At 45.1% G+C, this 26503-nt stretch overlaps 1 protein-coding gene across 7 annotated transcripts in view; it reads left to right on the forward strand.

The window, feature by feature from the left end:
- The window catches only part of HDHD5 (haloacid dehalogenase like hydrolase domain containing 5), a 41824-nt gene extending 17601 nt beyond the window's left edge, over positions 1-24223 (forward strand). Inside the window, exons 2-9 of one of the 7 annotated variants that reach the window (XM_070409189.1) lie at positions 2333-2536; positions 5435-5547; positions 8060-8153; positions 9744-9777; positions 11428-11602; positions 17149-17337; positions 17505-17649; positions 23252-24223. In XM_070409189.1, the coding sequence (XP_070265290.1) occupies positions 2333-2536; positions 5435-5547; positions 8060-8153; positions 9744-9777; positions 11428-11602; positions 17149-17337; positions 17505-17649; positions 23252-23392 (1095 nt within the window). In that variant the 3' untranslated portion in view covers positions 23393-24223. Of the gene's footprint in view, positions 1-2332; positions 2537-5434; positions 5548-8059; positions 8154-9743; positions 9778-11427; positions 11603-17148; positions 17338-17504; positions 18373-23251 lie in introns of those variants that run through there. The other 6 variants (XM_070409188.1, XM_070409192.1, XM_070409193.1 and 3 more) reach the window with 6 other exon arrangements.
- Positions 24224-26503: the final 2280 nt, after the last annotated feature.

Here is a 26503-nt window from a genome sequence, read left to right on the forward strand (position 1 = left end):
GGACTCTGCTGAGCTAGTACTGGTGCTAATAAACAGTCCTTTTCTGTACCTCCAAGTACATTTGGTTTATCACTTCCCGCTGGCCTGATTTCTGCCATAACAAGATGAGATACTATTTCTTTTTTAATTTAGATGTTTGATAATTAAACTCTTTGATACATTTGTAAATCAGTATTGGCAAGGGTAAAATGCATTCCATTGGCCATGTAAGTTGATGTGTTTTTGGAAAACAGTTTGTCAGGAGGTGTTATGTCTTTAAAATGTTTGCAGTTTTTTGACTTACTACTCCTACTTTTAAGAATCTAGCTCAAAGAAAAATTGATAATGTGGAAAAATCAGTAAGCATAAAGAGGTTCCTTATAGCATTATTTATAGTAGTAAAAATGTAGAAAACCCTAAATGTCTAATATAGGGTAAACAGTGTTTAGTGGATTATTCACTCACTATAGTATGGAGCCAGAAATGATGATTAAGAGGTAGCTGTGTATTGATCTGGAAAGATAACAAAGACATACCAACTAAATAAAGGAAAGATAGAAAAGAAAGTACAATATAATGCCATTTGTGTGTTAGTTAATAAGAAATTTTGACTATTTATAAAAAAGTTTCTGGAAAATATACAAGAGGGAATAGCACTATGTGGAAGAAGGAGACAAGAACCCTAAAAAATATTTATATCTGCAGTTTTTTAAAAACCCTGTGTGTATGGTTATAATAAAATTTTAAAAGATGGTTATGAAGGCTATTATAACAGGTAAAAATGCTTGTATGTCAAGCAAAAGAACAAGATGAAAAATTACACATATATAGTCGTAGCTATGTGACAAACAAGAATAGAAAAAAATAAAGAGAAAATATTTGCCTGGCCATAATGGTTCAGTTGGTTGGAGCTTTGCCCTGTGCACTGAAAAGTTGCTGGTTCGAGTCCCTACCAGGGCACATACCTGGGTTGCGGGTTCAGTTCCCAGTTGGGGTGTATATGGAAGGCAACAACAGGTTGATGTTTCTCTCTTTCCATCCCTCCTCCCCTCCCTCTCTCTAAGCATGTCCTTAGGTTATGATTGAAAATAAATAAATTAATTAATTAAAAACAGAAAATATTAATTGATTGTGTTAAAGTGCAGGGATTGCCCACCTGGTGTGGCTCAGTGGTTGAGCGTAGACCTATGAACTAGGAGCTCACAGTTCGATTCCCAGTCAGGTGAGTCAGGCACATGCTCGGGTTTCAGGCTTGATCCTCAGTAGGGACATGCAGGAGGCAGCCAATCAATGATTCTCTCTCATCATTGATATTTCTGTCTCTCTTCCTCTCCCTTCCTCTCTGAAATCAATAAAAATATATTTTTAAAAATAAAGTGCAGAGATTTATGTTTTGAATTTCTATTTTTCAATTTAAAATTCTTTATATTAATTATGGAAAAATATTTTTTTAAATATATTTTTATTGATTTCCCAGAGGAAGGGAGAAGAAGAGAGAGATAGAAACATCAATGATGAGAGAGAATCATTGATTGGCTGCCTCCTGTATGGCCACACTGACGATTGAGCACTCAACCCTGGTATGTGCCCCAACCGCAATCAAACCGTGACCTCCTGGTTCATAGGTCAATGCTCAACCACTGAAACACACCAGCTGGGCTGGAAAAATAATTTTAACAAAATCGCTATGTTTTTAAACATACATGAAAAAGGACCAATTCTTTATTATTGATGGATTTGCTCTATCAGAAATCCCATGTCCTCATTTTATGTTTCAGGCCCTGGGCAACTTGAGAATGATGTGGAGTTCCTCTTCTTTTTTTTTTCTTCTTTTTTTTAAAGAGCATTTATTGGGCAAATTACAGAGGTAGAAGAAGCAATTTCTATAAGAAACGGGCTTAGCAAATAAGATATGGAGGTAAAGGAAGGGCCCTTGGAGCTTGGGAGTGAGGAAGCTAATGGTAACATGCCTGGGGCTGGAATGGGGAGGGAAAAGGGAAAGGCATGGGCATGCTCCCTGGGGGGAGAGCACTGAGTTCCTCTTTTTTCTCTTTTTAAAATATATTTTTATTGATTTCAGAGAGGAAGGGAGAGGGAGAGAGAGAGAGGGAGAAACATCAATGATGAGAGAGAATCATTGATCTGTTGCTTCCTGCACACCCCACACTGGAGATTGAGCCCGCAACCAGGGCATGTGCCCTAACCAGGAATCCAACCTTAACCTGGTTCATAGTTCGAGGTTCAACCACTGGGCCATGGAGGCTGGGCCCAAGTCCCTCTTTTTAAGGGTCTTTTCCTTCCTCCTCTCTGCCTCTTGACTTAGGCAGTGGCGGCTCTGTTCTCTCCTCTGCAGAGCCAGCCTACCTTTGGGTTCCTGTTGGACATCGATGGAGTGCTGGTACGGGGCCATACAGTGATCCCTGCTGCTCTGAAAGCCTTCCGCAGGCTGGTGAATGCCCAGGGGAAGCTGCGGGTGCCTGTGGTCTTTGTCACGAATGCTGGGAACATCTTACAGCATGACAAAGCCCAGGAACTGTCAGCTCTACTGGGCTTTAAGGTAAGGAGGCAGCTGAAGACTCAAGGGCCTGGTTCCCAGTGGAACCCCCACTCTTGTTCTGACTAAGCCTTTTTCCCTCAGGTGCAGTACAGTATTGATAAGCCTGAGGGCATGGCCAGTTAGTTCAGTACAAATATTTCAACCCTGCTTGAAAAATAACTTGAAGTTTAAGCCCAGCCTCATGAGTAGAGCCTCATCAACGGGGTAATTTTTTATATATACATACATGTTAAGCACAAAAATCCTGCCCATGGAGTTGGCAGTTCAGCCTATACCCTTTATATTCATTTCTTCTGGGCATCAGGGTTGTCTCTTTTGAATTGTCAGCCCCTAGAAAGTAAGGGTTACATTTTTCTTTTCTTTTCTTAATATGTTTACACTAGTGGCCCGGTGCACGAAATTCATGCACAGGGGAGGGTGTGTTCCTCAGCCCGGCCTGCACCCTCTCCAATCTGGGACCCCTTGAAGGATGTTCTACTGCGGGTTTACAGGGATCGGACATCCCTCTCACAATCCGGGACTTCTGGCTCCTAACCACTCACCTGCCTGCCTGCCTGCCTGATTGCCCCTAACCACTCTGCTTGCTGGCCTGCTCACCCACAACTGCCCCCCGCCGCCGGCCTGCTTGCCTCCAAATGCTGCCCCCCACCAGCCTGATCACCCCCAACTGCCCCCCCTGCTGGCCTGCTTGCCCCTACCTTCCCTCTCCACTAGCCTGCTCGCCCCCAACTGCCCCCCTGCTGGCCTGCTCACTCCAAACTGCCCCCCCCACTGTCCTGATCACCTCCAACTGACCCCCACTGATGGCCTGCTTGCCCCCAACTGGCCCCCCTGCTGGTCGGCTTACCCCCCCCCCCCAACAGCCCCACCCCCACCAGCCTGATCACCCACAACTGCCCTCCCCTCTTGGCCTCTAACTGCCTCTACCTTGGCCCCGCCATCATGGCTTTGTCCAGAAGAACATCCGGAAGGTCTCCTGGAAGGTCTCCCAGTCTAATTAGCATATTACCCTTTTATTAGTATAGATAGTGGCCTGGTGCACGAGTGGGGGCCGGCTGGTTTGCCCTGAAGGATGTCCCGAATCAGGGTAGCAGTTCCCTTGGGGCATGGCCAGCCTGGGTGAGGGGCTGAGGGCTGTTTTCAGGCTGCCACACCCCCTTCAGGGTGGGGGTCCCCGCTGGGGTGCCTGGCCAGCCTTGGTGAGGGGCTGATGGCTGTTTGTAGGCTGGCCAAGCCCCCCAGTGGGAACCCTCACCCCATGAGGGTGTGGCCAGCCTGGGTGAGGGGCCGATGGCTATTTGCAGGCTGGCCACGGCCCTGGGAAACCCAAGCTCCCAGACCCTCCTTAAGCAGAGGCCATAGCGGCTGGAAGCATGTATCTGGGATTTATTTATCTTCTGTAATTGAAACTTTGTAGCCTTGAGCGGAGCCAGCCAGGTCAGGCAGGAAGCTTGGCTTCCTCCATCGCCAGGGGCAACCCAAGCCTCCTGTTTGCTCCAGCTCCTTGGCCACAGCCATCTTGGTTGGGTTTATTTGCATACTTGCTCCTGACTGGCTTATGGGTGTGGCTTTGTGGGCGTGGCTTGTGAGTGTAGCAGAGGTACAGTCAATTTGCATGTTTCTCTTTTATTAGATAAGATTGATTTTAGAGAGAGAGAGAGAGGAAGGAGTTGAGAGAAACATCAATGAGAGAGAACCATCGATTGGCTGCCTCCTGCATGCTCCCTACTGGGGATTGAGCCCACAACCCTAGACATGTGCCCTGACCAGGAATCAAACCAGCAACCTCTTGGTGCATGGGACGACACTCAACCAACTGAGCTATACTAGTCAGGGTGAGGGTCACATTTTTCTAAATCTCCGTATACCAAGTAGGAATCTGAAGTAATGGCCCTTTTTTCTTATAAATAAGATGCATGCATGTGAATAAGCGCTGTCCCCTGAAAGCAGTCCCTCTTCACCCACTTTCAGCTGCCCATGTATCTCATATTGACACAGTCATTTTTCTTTGTTGAGGATGCTTGTAGTTTTGGGAAAGAGTACTTGGAACCAAGAAAGTAAATAAAGTGGCTGATTGATGATGGGGTGACCCTGTTTGAAGATGAATGCAGGGAGTAAAGACATAAAACTGTTTGCCTTCTGTGGTTTTCAGAGAGGGTTTCAAAAACATTGTGAGAAAAGGCTGTATTGTTGTAATTAGTTTAAATGTTAAAAGGCTAAGTCTTTAAGTAGAACTGAGAACTGAAAGTCAAAGTTAGAGGCAGAGCTCTAAGACAGTGACAAAAAACATGCACATAAACTGCTTTTCAAAGGGGAGTTGAGCAGGACAGGATTGGTGAGTATCAGAACCCATCACTGATGGCATGTCCTGCTTGCTTTTTTTGTTAATCCTCGCCCGAGGATATTTTTTTCCATTGATTTTTAGAGAGAATGGAAGTGGGGGGGGGGGGGGGGAGAAGAAAGAAAAGGGAAGGAAGGGAAGGGAAGGGAAGGGAAGGGAAGGGAAGGGAAGGAGTGAGGGAGGGAGGGAAGGAAGGAAAGGAAAGGAAGGAAAGAGAAAGACGCCCTGACCACCGGGCCTGGGGATCGAACCTGCAACCCAGGTACATGCCCTTGACTGGGAATCAAACCCGAGACCCTTTAGTGCTCAGGCCAACACTCTACCCCTGAGTCACATGGGACAGGGCACTGCTTGCTTGTTTTGTGTGGCAAGAGCCAAATTAGACTTGTGGTTGTCACACCCGTTTAGATACTTTCTAGGAGCTAGGAAACCCTCCACCCCCTTTTTTTTTTTAATCTGGGCAGGGTTTTTTTTCCTTCCTAGGTGAAAGAAGCTGCTATTTATCTTCCATTATTTCCCCTCAACTCTTCTCTCCTGTCTCTTGGCTGTCCCTACAGGTGGAGCCAGATCAAGTTATTCTCTCTCACAGTCCCATGAAGCTTTTCTCACAATATCATGGAAAGCGGATGATAGTGTCTGGGCAGGGACCCCTGGTGGAAAATGCCCAAGTGTATCCTTTTGATGCTTCTCACTCTGGCTGAAGAGAAAGGGGCAGGACTGGGGACTTTTCTCCCATGGCTGAGGGGGCACCATCATGAGGCATGCTGGATGGAGGCCTCATCGGGTGTGTGGTGGGCTCTTGAGGGCGAGAGACAGCCCTCAGGTGTGGCCAGTCCTGGTGGCTGGTGGTTTCCAAAAGCCAGCCCACTGCATCATTACCTTCTGGGGAGCTGAAAATACAGATTCCTGGAGAGTCTGTGTCATTAGGTCTGAGATAAAAATCAACAGTCTGTATTTTAAAAAATTAAACTAAGTGATTCTGTAATTAGGTTTGAGAACCACTGCTCCAGGGCTGTTCTTCATGGTGCTCAATCAACTTATCTGCAATGTTAATTAAGTATCTACAATGAATTCATCCTTTGGGCGATATGCATATTCAAAAGGCAGAGAAGATTGTCCTTGTTCTCAAGCAGCTTATTTATTTGCTCCTGCAGACCCTGTCCAGCACTTCCTTTGTGCCAGCACTGTGCTGTAGGGTCTAAGGCAGCTGTGGGCAAACTACGGCCCGGATCCGGCCTGTTTGAAATGAATAAAACTAAAAAAAAAAAAGACCATACCCTTTTATGTAATGATGTTTACTTTGAATTTATATTAGTTCACACAAACACTCCATCCATGCTTTTGTTCCGGCCCTCCGGTCCAGTTTATGAACCCATTGTGGCCCTCCAGTCAAAAAGTTTGCCCACCCCTGGTCTAAGGGGAGTAGGGGCCAGGAGAAGCACTGTGGAATTGCGAATTAATTGAAGGGCTCATACTTGAAGCACCCTATACAATAAAGGAATATTTCAGATGGCGTGGGATTAAAGACTTAAAAGAGCAGTATAGGTGGTTCTGGGTGTCACAGGTGTAGTTAGGGGGACAGGAACATCCTTTGAGCAGAAATTGCTTATGGCTTCATGGAGGGGCAAGGCTGTGCCACAGGAGAGGTTTCAGGTTTTCCATGCAGAAGCAGTAAGGAGGCTAGAAAGAGAAGGGATGGTGAGGATCCCTGAAGCAGAAGATTGTAATGGGACAGGGTGGGGAAATAAGGATAGGGAAGGTGGTATAGGAAACTGCAGAAGTAAATGCAGGAAGTAACTGAATTTATTATGAGGGCAGTGGGGAGTCTCCAGGTTTATTACTGATGGGGTGGTCTGATGGAAGCATCATTTTTGAAAAATTCATTTTGAGAATAACCTGAAATCATAGCCAGTTAAGGTTATAAGTGGGAATTAAAGACAGAAAAATGGAGACAGGTCTTGAAGAGCTAAAGCTGAGCTGGTTTACCTCTCCCATGGCCTCCCCATGCTGGTGGAATGCAATTCCTCTTAAAGCTTCAGCTCAAGCCTAACTTTTCTAAACCAGCGTTAGCCAACTGGTGGTCCGTGAGGTCTGAAAGGTTGGCAACCACTGGTTTAAGGAAACCTCTGGAGCAGCGGTCGCCAACCAGTGGTCCGTGGACCACTTGTGGTCCATGAAGTCCAAAAGGTTGGCGACTGCTGCTCTAGACCAAGCATGTCAAACACAAAGGCTAACACAGGCCAAATAAACAAGGTTTAAGTTTATGTGGGCCGCAAAAAAAAAAAAAAATTCAATTTTCATGGAAAAGTAGGTTTATTTCGATAGAGACATGCTGAATACAAAGGGCTGAAATAAATAATAAGTAATCATTAACATAAAATAATAGAACATTTTAATAAAAATTAATATTTTTTCTTGAACATTAACTTACCAGACACTGAATAACTGCACAAATTAATAAATGTAATGCAAATAAACCTATTTTTCTTGTTCTTCAAAAGCAAAATATTGCCAAGACTAATGGCAATTGCTAGTATTAGTGGAGAGAAATGGTGTGCCTGTGCGTAAGGTGTGTAAGGGAAATGAATGCAACATGATTATAGTAATCAGTCATTAGTGAATGTTGTAGTTTGTTATTAGTAATTATGTATAACAGGATATTGTAAAAATTAAGTTATGAAATTCTTATTAAAACATTTCTTGCATACCGTTATATTGGCAAAAATATTCATTGTGGGCCGTGAGTTTGACATGCTTGCTCTAGGCCTTTTGCCCAGCTACCCAGACCACTGAGTAGTCTCCTATTCTGAACTTCTTGGCATACAGTGGCAGCACTTCACAGAGTGCTCTCTGTGATGGACTTTGGGGAGGTGGTGAGCTCCTTGAGGATAGTTTCTTATATGCCTTGTGCCCTAGTATCGCCCAGTGTAGGATCTGGCACCTAAAATGTGTCCAGTCTGCAGTGGTATATTGCTTGGAGGGACACAGCCCCGCTCTGCCTATGCACTCATAGACTGCCTGTCAGTACTTTTAGGATTGGTGTTGGCCCTGCTGAGCTCATTAGTTCACTCCTGTCTGGGGATTGGGTAGACTAGTTTGATCAGGATTAGGATGGTTCCCCTTCCTTTAAAGATATTTTTCCCCCAGAACTGCCCAGCTTTGTTTCCCTGATCTTGGTCTAGACTGGGCTTCAAAAATGTGGTTACTGTGGATGAGCTGCGGATGGCCTTCCCTGTGCTTGACATGGTGGATCTCCAACGGCGGCCAAAGACCACGGTAATAAGAACATCTGGTGACTCTTGTTCCTTCATGGGCTCCTCTTGCAACCCTTCACCGTTAGAGCTACAGCTTATCCATGTTTCACAAATTGCCTTCTTGGAGAAGCACATCTGGCCAAGGATTTGTCCCCCACATATCCAGAATGGCTCAGAGGAGCTATACACTCCAAAGGGCTTTCCTTTCTGCATTGTTTGTGATTAACTGAGAACGCTTTTATAGAGCCCCAGCATCTCCTCCAGTTGGTAGCTTTGTATTTTAGTAGCTGCCTTTCCCAGTATTGTCTGGGAGAATCGTTAACCTCTGTTAACAAATTCTTCACTGTTCTGCTTTATCCTGAGACAGTTTCCTTGTGAAAAGCAGCCAACTTATAAAAGTAACTGGCAGTTCTGAGTGTCTGCTGTGTTCTCTTTGGGTTCAGCTCATATTTATATTTTCTGATCAGTAGTCACAGAGCATCTTATTGATCCTCTATAGTTTGTGACTGCCCCGACCCTCTTTTTTATGTCAACTCTATATATTTATATCATATAGCCTATATTATAAGTCTGACTACTATCAAAATGTGATGAAATGTGTTATAAACAGATAAGCTTACTTTTATTCATTTATATAGCTTCTCTCCTTCTCCCAGAGTGTTCCAATTAAAATAGAGTACTTTATTGCCTTTGAGAGCTTTTTTCTAGAACCATGCAAATTATGTGGAGAACCAGAATGACAGAGTTGGAAAAGATCTTAGAACAGCTCAGAGACTGAGTCTCAGGGGAAGAGACTTACTCCAGGTCATATAGCTGATTAGTGGCAGAGATAAGATTGTAATAGTCTGGAGAAGGAATGGAAGCGGTTGGTAACATGAAAGCTTCTGCCTCTTAATCCAACAGCAAGAGAAATGGTCCATCACACCCTGAAGGCCTCCTTTTTCTCCAAAGGCTCACCTTCCTCTAGACCAGTGGTTTTCAACCTTCCTAATGCCGCGACCCTTTAATACAGTTCCTCGTGTTGTGGTGACCCCCAACCATAAAATTATTTTCGTTGCTACTTCATAACTGTAATTTTGCTACTATTATGAATCATAATGTAAATATCTGATATGCAGGATGTATCTTCATTGTTACAAATTGAACATAATTAAAGCATAGTGATTAATCACAAAAACAATATGTAATTATATATGTGTTTTCCAATGGTCTTAGGCGACCCCTGTGAAAGGGTCGTTTGATCACCGAAGGGGTCTCGACCCACAGGTTGAGAACCGCTGCTCTAGACTCTTGCTTGGCCCATATCTTGCTTCCTGTCCTTGCAGGAGAAAACAGCTGATCAACCTTTCCTCCTAGCTAACCTTTACTAGTATATGTGGTATCCCTCAACCTGTTCTGTGACCAGCCTGGTTCTTCTCTCTTCACCTTTCTTCATGAATCTTCTTCCGCAGTCCTATTTGCTTCTCCTCAGCTTGGGCTACACCATGGGGTAGTCTTCAGTCCTGTCTGGAATGTGACTTTCCTCCCACCCACCCTTGGAAACCAGTGTGTGATTGTCCTGTAGTGGAAAGTAATCATTGCATTGATGGGCTTGTTCTTTGTCTCTTGGCAGCCCCTTCCAAGGAATGACTTCCCCGCTATTGAAGGTAATGAGGTCCTCTCCTTGTGTGGGCATGGGACTGGGTTGTTCTTTCTCCTTTCAGGCCCTCCAGATTATTGTAGCCAGGGGGCATTGAGCATTAGATCACCTGGGTTCTGGTGTTGGATCTGCCACTCACTACCTCTGAGATATTTGTTGTTAATCTTTCCTTCTTTATATCATTTGCCTTTTTATTCCAGAAGAATCATAAGCTTAGAAAATCTTAGAGTAGAAAGGCACCTAGGGGTAATTTAGTCCAGTGTTCCTTAGGCCCATTAAACCCAGTTTGCTCCTTGTATAACAAAAATATCGTAGTGTCCCCTTTACTAACTTAAAATGAAATTAATAGGTAATATATCTTCCTATACACATGTTACAATTAATTAGTTTAATATAATTGTAATAGGGAGAAATAAAGGGAAAACATTTTAGTAAGGTAATATGTACTTCAATATGTAGTAATTTTCCAAAAAGACATAATGAAGTAGTAAAATGATTGAACCAAACATAGCATCACCATGAATGTTACAGCTACAAATGCAGATTGATATATGTTTATAGGTGTGTTTTATTGGTGACTCAGAAATTAGGGACAGTATCATCATTGGTGAAGTGATTTTGTAAAATAGGGACTAAACTTGATAACATTTTGAAAAAAAGAAAAGTATAACCTTCTCTTGACTTATGTGATAGTTACATTTTTTTTTGAAAAATCAGTGTTTATGAAAACTACCAAAAAATACTTTGTGTTTACATGGAATTAGGGTTTAGGTTCATTAATTATAAACAGGTTGTTCCCTACATGAATACCAGATGGGACACTCAAATGTTTATAGACATTGGCAGTTTTTGATTGAACAAGACTGTACTGAGCATCTAGCATCCCTGGGCTCCTCCCACAATCCTCACTACTAAGTATCAGTCATTTTAATGATTAAAATACATCCTCCAGCCTCCAGAACACCTCTCCAGGGGGCAGTGGTTCAATTCACTGGTCTTGTAGCTGATATCACAACTTCCATTTGTTGAGTACCATGTGTCCAGCACAGGTTAAGTGCTTTATTTATTATATCTCATTTTTATTCTCATAACAATAGTAGGTGTTGTTATTGTAGTTGAAGAAGCTGAGGCTTAGAGAAGGTAAATAACTTGCCCACAATCAGGAAAGTTGGCACAGTCAACCTTGGAATTCAGGTCTCTATCACTCTGCATCCAGCTCTCCTAGTTGTTAGGTTTATTGGCTCCTGGGGCTCAGAGAGAAGTGGCTGAGAAAAGTGAGCATTTTGCCAAGTACCTATGGGTAGGGTGGTGGGGAGAATATCAGTTAGCAAGAGGAAGTGGACCTGAGACTCACTGTTGTTTGTCTTGTTTTAAACTTCTGTGAACATGGTGGACACAATAACAGTATGAGCCCTTAGGTCCTAAGGCTTAGGAGGTGCCTTCCCGGTCCCTGGGTTTTGTTCACCTTGGGTAAATAGGTGAGTGGCTCTTTCAAGGCTATTCAGGGAACCATGCCCTTGCTAAGGTGAGTGTACTGTAGGGGAAGAGCTTGTGGTTGGGTGGCCTCAGCTGGTCTTCTGAGGGCCTTCCTCCCGCCCGCCACAAAGGGCAGGCTAAGTGCCCTGCACCCTTACCCCTATGCCTTTGCTCTTTAAAGGAGTACTCCTCCTTGGGGAGCCAGTACGCTGGGAGACAAGCCTGCAGCTGATCATGGATGTCCTTCTCAGCAATGGGAACCCTGGGACAGGTCTGGCGACGGCCCCTTATCCCCATCTCCCTGTCCTGGCCAGTAACATGGATCTTCTTTGGATGGCTGAAGCCAAGATGCCCAGGTGAGGACATAGTCCCTGGCCTTGACCCTGGTGGCCCATTTCCAGCTATTGCCTGAGCAGTCCTACTGATAGTTTCCCACCGCCATTTGATACTGCAGCTTACTGAACACTGAAGATGTATTGAGATGATTTTTAACAAATAATCCTTGCCCTTCAGAATCTTAACAGAACAAGTTCTTTTTGATTAGAGGAACCCAAATGGTCAGTTTCTGAGGTATATCAATGCAAATTATTCAACTGCTCTTCCTTCTTTGCCTTCACCCTGTAGCATTGATTATTTCAATTCTTTGTTTCCCTTTGCCCTTAAAACACAGGAGCAGGGAAAAGAAATAATTGTTCTGATGTTTGTATATACCAGAGAACAGACCCAGTGGATAAGTGACTTTCTCAAAGGCATGCGGGTAGTGAGCAGGCTTACACACTCCCTGTGCAGTTGTGTAGAGCTCACCTGTTCTGTCCTTTTCTGAGTTTGAGCATAGTATAGGCATCCCTTTTTCTGGCCCCGGAGGTGCCTTTACTGGAAGGGCAGCTAATGGCTGCTGTGTACTGTTTGGCTGCTCTTATTTGCAAGGCCCAAGTCTAGAGCAAGCATGTCAAACTCAAAGGCTAACACAAGCCAAATAAACAAGGTTTAAGTTTATGTGGGTCACAAAAAACAAAAGCTTCAATTTTCATAGAAACATAGGTTTATTTCGATAGAGACATGCTGAATACAAAGGGCTGAAATAAATGAGTAATCGTTAACATAAAATAATAGAACATTTTAATAAAAATATTTTTTCTTGAACATTAACTTACCAGACACTGAATAAGTGCACAAACTAATAAGCGTAATGCAAATAAACCTATTTTTCTTGTTCTCCAAAAGCGAAATATTTCCTGTTGCACACAGCAAACAAGTCAGTCCAAGGCTAATGGCGTGACAATCGGCTGCTAAAATATTCGCTGCTAGTATTAGTGGAGAGAAATGGTGTGCCTGCGTGTAAGACGTGTAAGGGAAATGAATGCAACACGATTATAGTAATCAGTCATAAGCGAACGTTGTAGTTCGTTATTAATAACTAGTGGCCCAGTGCGCAAATTTGTGCACATTGAAAGGAAATTAATTAGAAGAAATATTTTAATATCGCTATTTGCCCTTTCTCTATAATAGAAGTGTCAACCAGATTCATGATCGACAATGACAGAGGAAACACATGCATGAGATTGGCGCCAGCGAGAGCTTTATATATATAGATAAACTTGCTTAATTAGACCTGCTTTCTGATGTAGCTTAACTTTTCCAGCCCAGTGAAGCACCCCAATTTCTCTTTCAATTGTCAGCAACACAGCAATAAATATCAACACGAAGCAGATTATTATTGTAGATCACACAGGGAGAACAAAGGGTAAAATATTTAACTGCAGCAGTGTTTGACTATATTCTGCGCAGTGAGAAAACCTGAAGTCATTTTCAAGGTCCACCATTTCTTCTTTTCAGTCGGGTCAAGTTTGTAAATCTCCATTTTCCAGCTAATAAAAAGAAAATAGGATTCCATCGTGTCTCCTATCTACCTAATACAGGACTTCTGTGAGGATCAAATAAGATGAGGCACAGGAAAACACTTCACAGACATTTGATTAAAGTGTAAAATGTTTGCACCTGGCTATAAAGCAAGTCGTGTTCCTGGGCTGAAGAAACTCCAAGGAGGCTAGTTGTCACTAGGGAGAGGAAGCCAGGCATTGATTGCTATGTGACGTCATTACCCAGATGGACACTTAGCATATTAGCCCTTTATATATATAGAGGCCCGATGCACAAAATTTGTGCAAGAGTAGGCCTTCCTTCCTCCGGCTGCCAGCACCGGCTTCCCTCCGGCACCTGGGACCTGGGCTTCCCTACGGCCACTGGCACCCAGGACCTGGGCTTCCCTCACAGAGGGAGGCCCCATCCACCTGCCGCAGCCTGTGGTTGGTGGCCTGGGCCTCCCTCTGCAGGGTGATCATGGGGCAATGGCAAGGCCCCCTACCAGTTGCATCGCACCCGCCTTGGCTGGCTTGGCGCCAGTGGATGTCATAGCATGGTCCAGGATGGTCATCCCGATGGTCGTTCTGCTGTTCGGCCATTCGGTCAATTTGCATATTATGCTTTTATTATATAGGACTAGGGGCCCGGTGCACAAAAATTTGTGCACTGGGGAGGGGGTTTCCTCAGCCCAGCTTGCCCCCTATCACATACTGGGAGCCCTAGGGGATGTCCTACTACCTGCTCCCTGCTCCCCTTGGGGAGCGGGCCTAAGCCACAGTCTGGCCTCCCTTTGTGGAAGGCGACCGGGCTGATCAGGGGAAGGCAACAGCCCCATCACCCCGCTGCTGCAGCCACTGCCAGTCACCGCAGCCACCAAGGTGTTTTCATCAACACGGACTCCAGTCCCTTTACCATGAAAAAATGACAACTTTCTTTAGGCATTTTCAAGAAGTGTCTTTCATAGGATATGACATTTCTTTCTTTCTTTATCCTCACCTGGGGATATGTTTCCATTGATTTTTAGAGAATGTGGAAAAGAAAGGGAAAGACAGAGAGAAAAACATCAAAGTGAGAGGAACACTTTGATTGGTTGCCTCCTGCATGAGCCCTGACCTGGGCCGGAGCCAGGGAGGAACGTGCAACCTAGGTACATGCCCTTGGTCAGAATTGAACCCAGAATCTGCGTTGGGCAGGCTGAGGCATTATCCACTGAGCCAAACTGGCTAGGACAGGATATGACATTTCTTAACCCTCCAGCAGCAGACCTTCATTTTTTTCTCCAGGAGTGTGGTAAAAAAAAACCCTAGATCACTTTTTGGACTCTTATTACCCAAGTTACTAAGAATATTACCAGTGGCATACAGAGAGCTTAACCAATCAGAGGTCAGAAAAGGTGTTTCCTCTGTAGTTCACACCAATTGCTGGTTTGGCCCCTGCCCAGGCCTAACGCCTCTAGCGAGTCATTAGCCCTGGGCCAGGGCACCCTCAGCTCCAAGCCACCGTGGCCATCAAGGATCGCTGGCTGGCTGCGCCCAGGTTCGGGCCGCCACCACCATCAAGGATCACTGGCTGGCTCCTCCCCGGCCCAGGCCTAAAGCCTCAGGCTGAGATTTTAGGCCTGGGCCAGGGCACCTCCAGCTCCCACCGCAGCTGATCGCTGGGTTGCTCCTCACCGCCCCAAGCCTAAAGCCGCCGCCGCCGCGGCCACCGCCCCCCACCCCCCCCCCCCCCGCCGCGGAAGATCGCTGGCTGGCTCCTCCCCGGCCCAGGCCTAAAGCCTCTGCTCGAGGCTTTAGGCCTGGGCCGGGGCACCCCCAGCTCGCCACCGCCGCCATGGAAGATCGCTGGCTGGCTCCTCACCGCCCCAAGCCTAAAGCCGCCGCCGCAGCTGCCGCCATGGAAGATCGCTGGCTGGCTCCTCCCCGGCCCAAGCCTAAAGCCTCTGCTCGAGGCTTTAGGCCTGGGCCGGGGCACCCCCAGCTCCCACCGCAGCTGATTGCTGGCTGGCTCCTCACCGCCCCAAGCCTAAAGCCGCCGCCGCCGCCGCCCCTGCCGCGGAAGATCGCTGGCTGGCTCCTCCCCGGCCCAGGCCTAAAGCCTGTACTCGAGGCTTTAGGCCTGGGCCGGGGCACCCCCAGCTCCCCGCCGCAGCTGATCGCTGGCTGGCTCCTCACCGCCCCAAGCCTAAAGCCGGCGCCATCTTGGCTGACAGTTAATTTGCATAAGGATATGCTGATTAGCCAATGGGAAGGGTAGCGGTCGTACGCCAATTACCATGTTTCTCTTTTATTAGTGTAGATGGCCTGTCGCTAAGGAGAGGAAGCCAGGCATTGCTATGTGATGTCATTACCCGATGCCCACAGCCACCATTTCTGGGCTGGGCTGGGCTTGCACCATGGGGTCTAGGCAGCATCAGCTGCAATTTGGTGGGCTGTTGCTCTGGATTGGTGGCGGGGCCTGTGTCCCACTTGGGGGAGGCTGAGTGTTGCTCTGTCAGCGCCAGGTCCACGTTGCTCTTTCTCTGTAAATGGCAAATGTGCATCACGGCAGCTCCTGCATTGAGCGTCTGCCCCCTGGTGGTCAATACATGTCATAGTGACTGGTCGGACAGTTGGAGGGACACTTAGTGTATTAGCCTTTATATATATAGATTGTATATAACAGGATATTGTAAAAATTAAGTTAAGAAATTTTTATTAAAATGTTTCTTGCATACCATTATATTGGCTGGGCCACAAGAATATTCGTTGTGGGCCGCATGGGGCCCATGGGCCCCAAGTTCGACATGCTTGGTCTAGAGTTTTTTCTCCCCTCCCCATGACTTCCAGTAAGCTGGGTGTGTGATCCATCAATAGGGCAGCAGGGCCCAACACTGCCTCAAGTCAATAGCCCATAAGAGATGGGCGACTCAATAGCCCATAAGAGATGGAGATTACAGTGTTCTCTCTTGTTATGTTTTAAGTATTTTCCTATAGCTTGAGGTTAGGTATTTTTTCTGAGTTATTCTTCCAAAATTAGGGTATGCTGACACTAGCTGAAGGGGGTTTGGTTATATAGGCTGTGAACTGAATAGTAAGGGGAAGATTTCAATTTACAAACCAGATTTGAGGTTAATCTTTCATTCAGTAATTTGAAAATGTAATTTATTACATAAATAAATGACACAAATATAACTTCAGTATATTGTGCAGCATCAGTTCCGATTTGGTTTAATGGCAAGGGATTAAACCCCAAAACAAAAGTATCTTTAAAAAGATAAAAGTTTCTTTCTCATGTGAAATAAGTCTGGGGTAGGCTGTCCAAGTCTTGTATGGAAGCTCCACCTGTCAGGAACAGAAGCACCTTTGTCTTCCTGCTGTGCAATCCTTAGCCCTTTACTACATAATCCCAAATGGCTGCCTGAACTTCAGCTATCATATCAGCATTCCAGGCAGAGAGGAGCAGGGGAAGGTAGAGAAGAGCATCACCTCCCCAATTTAAGGATACTTCCTAGAAGTTTAGCCCAGCACTTCTAATTTCATTGACTCTTTGGTTATAGTGCAGCCACATGGCCACACACCCTGTTGCAGAGGAGGAAGGGAATATAGTTTTTACACCTGGTAGCACTATGCTCAGTGAAAATTGGCACAAAGAAAGAAGGGGAGAACGGCAACCAGTAGTCTGCCACAATTCTAAAGCAAAAATTAAACTTTCTGGAATACTTACACCTGGGGTATAATCCTAGTGCTACCACCTTGGGCAAGTTACTTAATTTCTTTATGCCTCAGTTTCCTCACTTGTAAAATGAGAACAATGATCTCATAGGGTTTTTCTGAGAATTAAATGTGATTTGTATCTCTAGTGTTAGAACAGTGCTCAATAAATGTTATTAGATAATAGCAGGTCATAAATGTAGGCAATAAATGTAATTCTTACTAGACATAATTTCATTTTGACCTGTTACCACTGGGGGAGTGAAAGGGTACTGCTCAGAGAATGGCAATTGGCCTGGAGAGCCCAGGGAGCGAAGACTGAGCTGCTGGGCTGTCTTCTCTGGCAGGTTTGGCCATGGCACGTTTCTGCTGTGCCTGGAAACCATTTACCGCAAAGTGACAGGCAAAGAGCTGAGATACAAGGGCCTGATGGGCAAACCCAGCATCCTCACTTATCAGTATGCAGAAGAACTGATCAGGCGGCAAGCGGAGAGGCGGGGTTGGGCTGCCCCCATCCAGAAGCTCTATGCTGTAGGGTAAGTTCTATCCATCTCCTCAACTTTCCCTTCCCCTCTCATTCACCTTGTTTCCCTATGTTTAATGCACACTCCTTGCCCCACAATTGTCCTCTGCTCTCTGCACCTTACAACACTGAACTTCAGTTTTCTCCTCTTTTCTTTTCCGGTATGATTGCCCCTACCAGTGATAATCCTATGTCTGATGTCTACGGTGCCAACCTGTTCAACCAGTACCTGCAGATGGCGAAGCATGAGGGGGCAGAGGAGCTGGGGACGAGTGGTCTGTTGAAGCAGCGACCCTCAGCAACCCAGAGCTGTGCCTCCATCCTGGTGTGCACTGGTGTATACAGTCCCAAGGCCCTGAGGTCCACAGAGCCTGCTCAGGGAGGAGAGGAGCCTCCCTTCCATGGGCACCGGGACTTCAGTTTTAGTCCAGGGCTTATAGAGGCATCCCACATTGTGAATGATGTGGATGAGGCTGTGCAGCTGGTTTTCCACAAAGAGGGTTGGGCTTTGTAGTGAGGACTGTGTGTTCCAGACAGGGTGACAGAGGGTATCTTGGAGCTGTGGGTGAGTCCCATTTACTGGTTTCTGGCCTGGATCACAGGGCAGGGCATCATGTCAGGGCCTGCTCCCCATGACATTCTTCCTGCTACCCCACAGATGTGACACTAGTGATTACTTGGAAGAAGACACTGGCTTTTTCTCCTGCTGAGCAGTAGCCATAGAATTGTATCCTGGGTAGCATTATGGGTAGAACTGTGAGGATTTTCTCAGTCCAATTCCTGTCTGTTTCTCCTGGCAGTCTGACCTCAGCCCAGTCCCTTTACCTCTGTGCCTTGGTGTCCTCCTCATTTCATTAGGCTCTTCTGGGAAAAGGGGAGATAATATGTAATAACATAGAAATTTCTACAGGATCTTTGCCTACATTAAGGGAGCCATTGCATGCCAGCAAGGTGTCTAACACTCAGATACTACTTTTTATTGTATTTCAGCTTATCGCTCAGAGACTTTTGAACTTATTTTTTAAATTAAAATGATAATAAATATTCATTATGCTATCTCTTGTGAAGCTCTATCTGGAATGTACTTAAAAGTCATGTGGGGGAAGGCTAGTGAGTGAGTGGTGTGGGTGACCTTCAGGCAAAGAGATTGGTGGCATTTCACTCCCAGAAGGAGTTGATGTCTCCTTTTCCACCTTTACTCCCTCTGACCTTGTCTGGGCTGTGAAGCAAGTCTATTTAGGAATGAGTTATGCCCAGGCTTTGGCATATACTTAGCAACTTCCCTGATATGGAAAAGAAAAAGGATCTTGCCTATGGTTTGTTCTAAAGGAAGGAGCTTTTCCTACCATGATTCTAGAGCAGCAGTTCTCAACCTGTGGGTCGCGACCCCTTTGGTGATCAAACGACCCTTTCACAGGGGTCGCCTAAGACCATCGGAAAACACATATATAATTACATATTGTTTTTGTGATTAAACACTATGCTTTAATTATGTTCAATTTGTAACAATGAAATTGGGGGTCACCACAACATGAGGAACTGTATTAAAGGGTCACTGCATTAGGAAGGTTGAGAACCACTGTAGAGAATATGTGTTTTCTTTATTCCTCCCTCTAGGACAGTGATGGCGAACCTTTTGAGCTCGGCGTGTCAGCATTTTGAAAAACCCTAACTTAACTCTGGTGCCGTGTCACATATAGACATTTTTTGATATTTGCAACCACAGTAAAACAAAGACTTATATTTTTGATATTTATTTTTTTATTTAAATGCCATTTAACAAAGAAAAATCAACCAAAAAAATGAGTTTGCGTGTCACCTCTGACACACGTGTCTTAGGTTAGCCATCACTGCTCTAGGAGTAATCCAGTTCCATTTTTTCATGGTCTTTGTCACCCATGACCTTGCATTTGCCAAATCCCCATATCATTTCTTGCCCTCATCTTTGTACAGCTATCCTTTGTTGTGACACAGGCTGATTATTCCTTCCCCTTTTCTCAAAACACTCTGTACTTGGCTATGTCTGACTGACTTCTTGATACCTCTGTTTACATACCTGGCAGTCATTTAAAGTAGAGGGAGCAAAGGAGGTTGAGAAGTGGCCAGTGAAATAGGAGGGAACTTGAGAGCTGGTGTCTTGGAGGCTGAATGCAGAACATATTTCATGAAGGAGGTAGTGATGAACTGTGCTCATTCTGTATCAGAGCTTAACCCTGTTCAAAACCAAACACAGCCTGATCCTACCCTAGCACCCCAAATAATCTGGGTCCTGCTGCAGTCCTCCCCACTTCAGACAATAGCAGCTCCTTGTTGTTTAACTGAAAGCTTGGACTCATCCTTGTCTTCTCTTTCTCTCCCATTTCCCATGTCTAGTCTATCAGCAAGTCTTGTCAGCTTTGCCTTTAGAATAGATCCAGTGTGTGAGCACTTTCCAACTTTCAGCACCACCCTGGTTCAGGCTGCTGGCTTCCCTTGTTTGGATTGTTGCTGCAACCTCTTATCTGGCCTACCTGTCCCACCCCTACCCTCTCTCCTCACTGTTTTCCACTCATTGGCCCAGAAGTCAAATCATAAGTTTGATCTATTCTGTGATCAGAACACTCCTGTGACTTCTTATCTCATTCAGAGTAAAAGCCTAAATTCCTAACCACAGCACAAATCCCATTCTTAACACTTTCCCTTCGATCATTTCATATCAGCCACACTGGCTACTTGCTGGTCCACCATACACAATCCTGCCTCTGGGGCTCTGCACTTGCCGTTCCCTCTGCCTCATTTCTAATATCCACAAGGCTCACTCCATCCACATTCTCTTCCCCCGACCCCCCACCCCCCATCATTTAACTTTCTGTTAAAAAGTCCTCTTTTCTTACCTAATTTTCCCTATACCTTATCACCCCATGACTTATATTTAGTCTTTATTCTGTGTCTTCTAAAATATAAGCTCAATGGGCTTTGTTCATATTGTTTCACTCTTGTATACCCACACCTACATGCTTGGCAGTTGGTAGGGTTACAGACCCTGTAAATCCTCCTATAGGGTTTTTAGAGACAAACATGGCTTTTTTTTCTTTCTTCTCCCTTGGGGAGTATGGGAAAAGTAAAAGACTACGGGTCTTAGAAGCAGACAGGCATGGAATCAAGTCCCAGGCAGGTCTGTCACTCATTAGCCAGATGGCTTTGGGCAATTTCCTTCACTTCTCCAAGCTTCCATTCTCTCATCTGTAAAATTGGCAATGTGTATTTCATAAATGAGCTATTTTAAGTACAGTACTGTGTCATTTAGGATTTTGTTCAGCTGCTTTTTACAGAAATATGACTACAGTGGTTTGAACAAATAGATGATTATTTTTCTAAACAACAGGAAGTTCAGAGATAGGCATTCAGGGGTTTCATCAAGGACTCAGATGCTTGCCCACCATCCTTAGCGTTTATGTTTGTCCAGTTGCAAGATGTATTGGTGGTATACTTTCAGGCCTCTCGCCATATTCGAAGGAGGAGGAAAAGGCAAAGATCTTTTATTTTTTAAATATATGTTTATTGATTTCAGAGAGGAAAGGAGAGGGATAGAAAGATAGAAACATCAATGATAAGGGAGAATCGTTGATCAGCTGCCTCCTGCACACCCCCTGTGGGGATCGAGCTTGCAATCCAGGAATGTGCCCTGACTGGGAATCGAACTATGACCTCATGAGGTTCATAGGTCAACACTCAGAGCACACTGGCCAGGCAGATCTTTAAAGAACTTTCCCAGAAGTTCCACCTTTGAATTTGCAGTTCTATGTGATTGACTCCAGCTGGGTCACACAGGCACCACAGCTGTAAGGAGGCAGTGGTGGGGTACATTATTGCTCAAACAAAATCAGAGTCTGTTTATAAGGAATGCTTGTGGAATGGATATTGGGTAGGCAACTTGCAATACAACTTCAATGCCTAGCACCCAGAAGGCATTTAACTGTGATCATTTCTTCAAGAGCTCTAAGGAAATGGGTAAAGCCCTGACCTCTGGTACTTTGTCTGTTATCTCAGCCACTGGGTTGGGTAATAATCTTGCCAGCTTATATTTGCTTATTAGGTAACCTTTTCCAAAGCATTTTAAAACAGACATCTGTCCATTCTTTGTTAGAGCCTCACAAAACCCCTAATGGAGAGAGACAAATCTTATCTATCCATTTTTATAAATGAGAACATCAAGGTAGAGATCATTCATTTTAGAAACATTTAGTGAAGATCTGTGTGCCAAGCACCATTCTAGGCACCATAGTAGTGACCAGTCATTGGTAACAATGCCTGCCCTCATGGAGTTCAACTTTTAGTCATCCAAAGTTAGTAAATGAAGGGGCTTGGGCTTGAAATTGGGTCTCCTAACTCTTATCCCAGGGTTCTCCCTGAGATACACACCAAAGACCCTCTCATCCTTAGCCAGTCTACTGCCCTTCCTCCAAGCATCGCTTTATGTCCTGGAGCAACTGCTGTTGTGCAAAGAGACCAGGTAAGATCTCTGTGGGCCAAAGAGGTTGAAGTTACCAAATGGGACAACAAGCGAGTGCACAGTAAGGTGGCTACTTGAGGAGAAGTCTTGCAGAGTTGAGAACCCGGACCAGATTGAAGTGACGGAAGATAGCATCTCTCTCTGTCTGCCTTGGGTTCTGTGTCTTTGGCTAAGCAGTTGTTTTGACTCTGTGGCCATCTCTCTCTCTTTCTTGTTTGAGTTTCCTAAAGATAATGATGAGGAAAATAAGACATTTTTGCGGGGAGGGCCTAGCAGCCTGACTCTGTACCTAGTTAATCAGTATCCCTAATGCACATTCTTGTTAGCCTATAATCATGTCATTGCCCCTTCCTTAATTATCTGGTCTTGCAAGACCTGTTTACCTAAATACATTTTACAGAGGCCATACACCATGAATAATATTCAACCCCCGGTGAGGGGAGTTATCAGCGCTGGCACCAGGCCAGGCCTTTAGGTGTGGTCTCACATCCCCCATCCCAACACATGGGGCTTTTTGCAAAGCCTGCAAAAGGTCTGGAAGTATGATTCATATATGGGGGACAAAGAAACCAAAGGGTATAAAGAGAAAGCTTCCTCCATATTGGCTTGCTCAGGATTTGGAAACAGGCTCTCCTGACTCACGGTACTAGTACATCTGGAAATAAATGGGTTTTTCCTGTATCTCCAAGTATTCCTGTGTGTATTTTCCGGTCGCGTGGTAAATTTTGATACAATAACTGAAGATCTTTCAAATCCATGTCAGAAAGCAAGCCAGCCCTTCAGCTCCAATGCAGTCTTGTTGTCTATTAGGGGCTTTGTCTGAACTTGTAGAATCAAGACTCACAACCATTTCATTAGCTTAGCCTGAAACTTAATGCAAATGTTACCTTTCTGTGTTTTGATGGAGCCAAATCAGTACCCAAAAAAAACCTGGACTTTGTAAGTCAATTTGACCAGGAGGTAAGCTCATATTTATAATAAAATTATTAACCTGGAACAAAACTATACCATCAGGCGGTCACATTGAACAGAGAGAATCACCTTGATTTCTCTAGTTAGTAATTGCCTTGGATTCGGAACAGGGGCACTTCCTTGCTATTCACCTTTGTGGGAGCAGCTTCTGGCCTCCTGAGGGCCCCTCTTGGGTTCCCAAGGCAGGTACAGTGAACAAACCTGTAATCTGGATTCCCAGCAGAACTAGGGTTGCTATAGCAACTGGATCCTGCCTTGAGGGTGGAATTTTAAAATATCTCAGTTGTAATAGTTATTTTTTCTCCCAGTCACTCTGTCATTTCTCCAGTGCTGTGTGATTGCTGCTGAGGTTGGGCAATGCTGGTGATAGGGGCAGAAATAGAATGTTGGGGAACCAGCTAGAATTGCAATCAATATTAATCATGCTCTGTTAACTGTGATTGTTTTATTCTGATTAAAAAAGGCACATTCTAACCTTGCCAGCAGCTGCACTCAGGACCTGGAAGCTCACCTGGAAATGCAGCCCATCCTCCTCATCAGGGAGCTGCGTATTATGGAAAGATTAACAACTTTGCTGCAGAAACCAGAATTAGCAGCCTTTTGAAGATCCTCACTAAGCCCTTTGAAGACCCCAGCCCCTTTTGCATATCACTAGCCCTTTGAGGATCCCCAACCCAGTGCTTACCTGTTAACTGCCCGTTTGGCATACCCTATGGCTACTTCCCCATGTAATCTTTGTACTTCTACTCAATATAAGCAGTCGATTTATGGTGGGGTGCGGAACCGATTTTTGTGGATGATCTGCTGTTCTCCTGTACTGCCGGCAGTATTGGAATAAATGTTCATAATGATTCAACCCTGTCTCTGCTCAGTTGGCTCAAGTAGTGACAGGCATCATGGACCCATTGTTTGTCCAGTTACATATTCTGATAACCACAAAGGGATGTAAGCAAGGAATTCCCCTAGGGTGAATACCAGGGATCCCACTTGCTGCCTGGACTGGGGGTTCCCAGGGCTGAGGCCTGGACTCTTATTTGCAGCACTGCCTGGAATGTTCCTGTTTTGAGTCCCAGCCGCAGCCTCAGCAATCCCCGTCATCTCACCTGAGACCTAAGTTGAATCAAGCATTTTTGTAGGAGGAATTAAGGATATTTGTTTTTTTTTTTTTTAATTAAATCTTTATTGTTCAGATTATTACATTTGTTCCTCTTTTTTCCCCCCATAACTCCCCTCCTTCCAGCTCCCACCCCACCCTCCACCCTCACTCCCCACCCACTGTGTTCATCCATAGGTGCATGATTTTTGTCCAGTCACTTCCCGCATCTCCCACACCCCTTTTTCCCCCAAGAATAGTCAGTCTATTCCCTTTCTATGTCCCTGATTCTATTATAATCACCAGTTCATTCTGTACATCAGGTTATTTATTCACTTGATTCTTAGATTCATTTGTTGATAGATGCATGTTTGTTGTTCATAATTTGTATCTTTACCTTTTTCTTCTTCTTCCTCTTCTTAAAGGATACCTTTCAGCATTTCATATAATACTGGTTTGGCGGTGATGAACTCCTTTAGCTTTTCCTTATCTGTGAAGCTCTTTATCTGACCTTCAATTCTGAATGATAGCTTTGCTGGATAAAGTAATCTTGGTTGTAGGTTCTTGGTATTCAGCACTTTGAATATTTCTTGCCATTCCCTTCTGGCCTGCAAAGTTTCTGTTGAGAAATCAGCTGACAGTCGTATGGGTATTCCCTTGTAGGTAATTAAGCCTCTTTCTCTTGCTGCTTTTAAGATTTTCTCTTTGTCTTTTGCTCTTGGCATTTTAATGATGATGTGTCTTGGTGTGGTCCTCTTTGGATTCCTTTTGTTTGGGGTTCTCTGCGCTTCTTGGACCTGTAAGTCCATTTCTTTCTCCAGGTGGGGGAAGTTTTCTGCCATTATTTCTTGAAATAGGTTTTCAATATCTTGCTGTCTCTCATCTTCTGGCACTCCAATGACTCTGATATTAGACCGCTTAAAGCTGTCCCAGAGGCTCCTTACACTATCTTCACACTTTCGGATTCTTTTTTCATTTTGCTTTTCCAATTGGGTGTTTTTTGTCGAATCTTTGGTTTGATTATTGTACTCCTCTGGTCTGCTATTGGGTACAATATTCTTTATTTCAGTCCGTGTATGCTTACTTTCTAATTTCTTTATCGTAGCATCGAGGGTCTCATTAGTTTTCGTGAGGCTCTGCACAAATTTATGGCAAGCCCTCAAAATTGCGATTCTTAGCTCCATATCCTCCATTTCTGTCATGTTTCTTTGTCTCCGCATCTTTTATGCTTTCTTGGTGCACCCCCTTGTGGTCTCTGTGCGCAGTCTTGTTCTAGCCAAGCCTTAATTGTTGTAGTTAACACTAGAGGGATTTGACCCCCAGGCCGGCTGGCTGTAGGAATCAGCTGTATGGAAAACGTCTGCCTTCTGGGGAGGCGCTAATCCAGCCTTTGCCTGAGGCGATCGGCAAATGGCTGTGCGCAGGCTTTGGGCGGGGCGGGATCAACAGGGCGGGCGGAGGGAGCAGTTATGGCCACGCTCAGTCCCGTTCCCAGAGGCTCTGCTTCTCAGAACCCCGGCAGCCACTGCAAACCTCGGAGAGAAAGCTGCCCTCAGGTTCCAACTGATGCCGGATAATCCCGCTTCTCCCGTTTGAGTCTGGGTCCCTAGAGACTCGCCCAGATCTGGAGCCCAGAGTCTGAGACTCACTCCCGACAGAAAACGACAACCGCGCCCTCAGCCACCAGCCCGCTTTGCGCGCGCACCTCGGTACCTTTGTATTTTCCACACTGCGCCGCCTCTGAGCCTCGATTTGCTGTTCTCTTTCCTTCTAGTTGTAGAGTCTCTCTTCAGCCAGCCTACCTGTGGTTCTGGGTGATGTCCGTTCAGTCTTTTAGTTGTATTTTTGAAATGGTTGTTTGCGGCAGCGGTCTCCGGTGTTTACCTACGCCGCCATCTTGGTCTCCCCTCGGAATTAAGGATATTTGTATGGCATGAGAGTAGTGGCTCTCATCTGGGCTTCCTTGTAAGGAAGCATGTACTGTGTATACTGTGTATAGCACAGGAGGCATTATACTGCCTCTCATCTGGGCAAGCCTGATCCGCTCTGGATGGCAAGAGACTTCCAGTGGTCCTTGGCCTGGTCTCCGATCCCTTAGCCTGATCCCTTTTGGGATGAGAGAAATTGCTCTGCTTTGGTGGTTATTTTTGTTATTTGTTTGTTTGTTTGTTTTTTATGCAGGGTATTCTGTGGTATCTGTGGTTGGGCAGACAAGGAGCATGGTGTGAAGCTCTTGTCTGTAGGTTGTACACGCCTGTAAATATTGTACATAAATGCCTCTGTTGATTGTTGCTTTGTGTGTCTTTGTTGTTTGGTTTAATTTGTTTAAGGATAGCGCACTTCGCCTTTGCTGGCAGCCAGCTGCTTGTGGCAGGCTGAATTCATGACAGGGATTGTAGGAACTTAAAGGCATCAGCCACCAGGAAATCTTAATTAGTGAGAGTTCTTGTCATTTGCTGTGCTGGGTTAGTGTGAGTTAAGATTCTAAGACTAATGTCCCAGTACATCCTTTTGAGAGTACTCATTTATTTACTGTAGGGGTTTTTTGTTTGTTTGCTTGTCTGTTCCTGTTTGTTTCTCTTCTTATATTTCATGTTGTCAGTCTACTCAGAAAGAAAAATC

The sequence above is a fragment of the Myotis yumanensis genome, unplaced genomic scaffold (genome assembly GCF_028538775.1).
Source record: "Myotis yumanensis isolate MYYU_CA2020_CCGP unplaced genomic scaffold, mMyoYum1.0.hap1 SCAF_3, whole genome shotgun sequence".
Lineage (NCBI taxonomy): Eukaryota > Metazoa > Chordata > Mammalia > Chiroptera > Vespertilionidae > Myotis > Myotis yumanensis.